This window comes from Lactuca virosa, chromosome 6 (genome assembly GCF_052849685.1).
Source record: "Lactuca virosa cultivar CGN04683 chromosome 6, Lactuca_virosa_CGN04683_v6, whole genome shotgun sequence".
In the NCBI taxonomy this organism is placed as follows: Eukaryota; Viridiplantae; Streptophyta; class Magnoliopsida; order Asterales; family Asteraceae; genus Lactuca; species Lactuca virosa.
The window spans coordinates 102,707,543-102,711,782 of NC_136431.1; the positions used below are offsets into that span (position 1 = coordinate 102,707,543).

Here is a 4,240-nt window from a genome sequence, read left to right on the forward strand (position 1 = left end):
ACTGTACTTCCCAGTTAATCCTTTCTCAAAAAATTATCTTATCCATACCCCTTGATCAGCCGGTCAAGGCCTCGTCGGCCTAACGGTGCCTTGCTTTACACTCAAAACCTCACCTCTCTTGGATTCTTCCTCACCACAAGGAACTCTGGCGTTCCCTCAAAATATATCGATCCAAATCCCCGACATGGGTACAAATTCAAAAATGGCTCGCACATGGAACTATCCCCAGTGGTCCCAAGTGATTATCCCCCACTTGGATTCATCTATACTCTGATAACCTCATAATCTTTTTTTAGAACGGTTGGATATTATAAAAGAAAATCAAAAAAAGACTAGCAAGAAAGTAGTCCAACAACAAGTACATCAAGAGCAAATAGCTAACTGGGGGTTTTGGAGCCAACCAACCCAATTTATGTTTTTATTAGCCCTAGTCATACACCAATAGAAGGTTTGAGTAACAAAATTATCAAACAAAACAGCCGCCCTTGGACCAGAATTAGCAAAAATCTGAGCATTCTCGAAATCCCAGATGTGCCACCAAAGTGAAAAGAAAACACCTTCCAACCAACTTTTAGCCTCGCCATAAATCCGGAAAAAGGCAAACCAAGACACCCAATCATCAAAGGAATCAATCACAATATCATCGAGGTTCCACCATATAGAAACTTGCAAATAAGGAACCTTAGAAAGATGACAATTGAAAAATAGATGATCTATGTTTTCAATGTCAGAATCACAAAGAGGGCACTGTATTGACAGAACATCCAAACCCCTATTTGCTAGGTTACTCCAAGTAGGGAGTTTATCCAAAGCCAAACGCCAAGCAAACACGTTAACATTGATAGGAACCAACTTGCACCAATTGGTCGATGAAGGAGATGAAGGAAGTGACTTCAAATCAATAAACGATCTAGTAGAAGAGACAGAGAAGTCTCCCATACCAGAAGAGACCAAAGCCACCTATCAGAAATATTAGATAATGTGACAGACTCCATCATTTGAACCATACCTTCCCATTGGGTATTTTCGGCTCCACCCGTAGGAGCCCTTCGAAAAGAAAAGAGAAGAGAACCATGTTCCATTTTAACTTGAACCATCACATGTTTATCCAACTCTAAATTAAAAAGTCTCGAGAAATGAGTTTTTAAATTAGAGTTTCCAATACAAATGTCGTTCCAAAAGGAAGTAAAAGGCCCATCTCCTACCTTCTTTTTACAAAACAAAACAAGTCGATACCCTTATTTTTCAGCTGGTCCACAGCTCTCAAAATATCTAACCACACCGAACCTCTACCAATATGCAATCTAGAACCAATACAAGCGTTATCCCCATGAATATCTTTGACAAATTTCACCTAAAACGAATTAGGAGAAGAAATGAAACGTCAAACCCACTTAAAAAGAAGAGCTCCGTTAACAGCAAAGAAACTACTCACCCCTAGAACGCCAGAGTTTTTTTGAGCTCAAACATTTTTCCATGCAACCCAAGTTAATTTTTTGTCATCCGGATTAGCTCCAATGAAGAACTTATTACGTATAGCTTCCAAAGAATTCAAAACACCAATAGGAGCTCTATACAAGGATATAAAGAAAGTGGGAAGGGAGCCCACTACTGACTTAATCAAATTCAATCTACCTCCAACCGAAAGAGTTTTACTTTCCATTTATAAAGTCTAGCCACCACTTTGGCAACAATATCTTTCCAAATACTAATACGGTACATATTTTGACCCACAAGAAGGCCGAGATACTGAAAGGGAGCTTTCAGAGAAGCACACCCAATATGATTCGCCATCTTTTCAACCTGCAAACTTTGCACCCCCAAGCCAAGAAGGTTTCACTTGAAAAGATTAATCTTCAATCCTGAAGCTAAGAAAAATCAATGCAAAAACGAACAATATTTCTAATATTGGATCCCTTCCATCTCCCACAAAAATTGCATCATCCGCATTGAAGAGGTGAGAAATACACAAACTTGGCCTCGAATCAAGAGAAATGCCTTGAAATAAACCAACATCAACCACTCTTTGAAACGCCACATGTAATCTCTCCATAACCAAAATAAACAAAAAAGGAGAAAGAGGGTCTCCTTGTCTAAGGCCCCTGAGAAACTGGAACTCCTCTGTAGGGGAGCCATTAACAAGAACAGAACCCCGAGAAGAAATTAAGCACCCGTGAATCTAGCTTCTCCATCTAACACCAAAACCCATTTTTCTAAGAACATCATCCAAAAAATCCCACCTCACCGAGTCATAAGCCTTTTCAAAATCAACTTTGAACACCATAGTCGATTTATTTTTCAACTTACACCAAGATATATGTTTGTTCATAATGAAACTACCATCAAGAATTTGTCTGCCTTTTATAAAAGTCGATTGTTCCTTGCTAACCAAAATATCCACCACCAAGGACAATCGATTCGCCAAGATCTTCCCCACTATCTTGTATTGACAACCAAACAGACTAGTGGGGCGAAAATCTTTCACATTTTTAGCATCAACCACTTTTGCAATAAAAGTAATAAATGAAGGATTACATCCTTTCGGGAAGCGAGAATAGGAGAAAAAAATCTTTTACCACCTTAACAAAATTCGTTTCCAACAAATACCAGAATCTTCTAATAAAATCAAACGAAAAACCATCCGGGCCTGTGGATTTATCACCTCCACAATCCCATATAGTCACTTTGATTTCTTCAGAAGAAACATCACCTTCCAAAAACGAAGCCTGATCAAATGACAGATTATAAATGAAATCATGTGAGACCAAAGCCCTATTCCCACCCGGTTTTGCAAACCTGGTTCTCAAATGCTCAAAGAATTCAGACTTAACAATGTACAAGTCGTCAACCCAGCAACCATTTTTAAGAATACCCCTAATAGCCACCTGTCGCTTAGTTTTACTAAGGATACCATGAAAAAAATTTGTGTTTTTATCTCCCTCAACATTCCACATCACTTTAGCTTTTTGAGCCAAGTCATCAATTTCTTGCTTTTCAATACACAACAGATCTTTAAGGAGAACTTTCCTATTATCCAAATCCATCGTAGAAGCGAGACCCAAATCAATTTGCTTATCCAGGACTGCCAACTTATTGATCAGGTCATACTTATTGCTCAATCGCTTCTCTCTAACAATAGAATCCCACTCCTTAATATTTTTATTTAAAGTTTGAAGTTTCTTTATGATAGCCATCAAACCACTGGCCTCTACAAGCCCATCATTTTTCCAAGAATCTGCCACGACCTTCACAAAATCATCATCTGAAAACCACGAATGAAAAACTCTAAACGGAGACGGCCCGTAATCGTAATCCAGTTCTTTCAAGAGAATTGGACAATGATCTGACAAATGGCGATCCAAAACTAACCCAAAAATATTAGGAAAAACATTAATCAAGCCTTCATAAATAAGAAACCGATCAAGTTTACTCATTTTTGAAGCTGCTTTGTTCGACCAAGTGAACGCATAACCTCCAAGTGGGAGATCAAAGAGAGAATTATTATTAATAAAATTATTAAAAAGAGCTGCATCACCAGAATGAAAAACCGAACCATACCGCTCAGCTTCATAACGAACTTCATTGAAATCTCCCATAATAATAACCTCCCCTTCCCAAAAATCCATAACCCGAGAAAGATGATCCTAAATTTTTATTTTTTCCTAAATTGATTGAGGGCATACACATAAATAACAAGCAACCGGACATTGGACGGTCTCCAATTACCCTCGACAATAATAAAATTAACTTCAGAAAACACCTTGTGTTTTAAAAACATGGATTTGTTCCAAACACATAAAATTCCCTCGGATAAACCCCTCGCCAAACTACAAGAATAATCAAAATCATTATTCCCCCATAGAGATCTCACCTGAAATAACTCCAAATTCTTCCTTTTAGTGTCCTACAATGATAAAAAAAGAGATATGATTCTTGTTGCATAACTCCCTCACCCACTTCATCTTTGGCCCCTTTCCCATTCCTTGAATGTTCAAAGAAATGAAATTCATGATACACCATCAGAACCTCTATATGCCGAAATAATCTCCTGAATATAATTTGTACAACCATCCACAGCTTAACCCATAGCTTGACTAATATCAATGAAAGCATTTAGTTCTTTAATAAGAGAGAAGCCTTGTGGTTTTTTAACATTACGAACAGAATCGCCAAAAGAAGAAGTAGATTCTTTGAAACCCTCTCTTAGCACATGCACATTTCTGCCTTTACCAACATCACC

At 37.9% G+C, this 4,240-nt stretch overlaps 2 protein-coding genes across 2 annotated transcripts; both read right to left on the reverse strand.

The window, feature by feature from the left end:
- Positions 1-363: 363 nt before the first annotated feature.
- On the reverse strand, positions 364-1,794 carry LOC145121794 (uncharacterized). The gene is made up of 2 exons (XM_079057496.1): positions 1,657-1,794; positions 364-960 (listed from the first exon to the last, which is right to left on the reverse strand). The coding sequence occupies exons 1-2, from the start codon at positions 1,792-1,794 to the stop codon at positions 364-366; spliced, it is 735 nt and encodes a 244-aa protein (XP_078913622.1).
- A 385-nt stretch (positions 1,795-2,179) lies between these two features.
- On the reverse strand, positions 2,180-3,596 carry LOC145121795 (uncharacterized). The gene is made up of 2 exons (XM_079057497.1): positions 2,639-3,596; positions 2,180-2,502 (listed from the first exon to the last, which is right to left on the reverse strand). The coding sequence occupies exons 1-2, from the start codon at positions 3,594-3,596 to the stop codon at positions 2,180-2,182; spliced, it is 1,281 nt and encodes a 426-aa protein (XP_078913623.1).
- Between the last annotated feature and the right edge of the window lie 644 nt (positions 3,597-4,240).

Excerpts from the sequence above, each read along its gene's own strand:
- LOC145121794 (XM_079057496.1), bottom strand. The coding sequence starts at position 1,794 with ATGGCGAATCATATTGGGTGTGCTTCTCTGAAAGCTCCCTTTCAGTAT. Across the intron at positions 961-1,656 it reads CTAGACTTTATAAATGGAAA|GTGGCTTTGGTCTCTTCTGG; the intron begins GTAAAACTCTTT and ends TATTTCTGATAG.
- LOC145121795 (XM_079057497.1), bottom strand. The coding sequence starts at position 3,596 with ATGGGAGATTTCAATGAAGTTCGTTATGAAGCTGAGCGGTATGGTTCG. Across the intron at positions 2,503-2,638 it reads TAAATCCACAGGCCCGGATG|TGGTTGATGCTAAAAATGTG; the intron begins GTTTTTCGTTTG and ends TTATTGCAAAAG.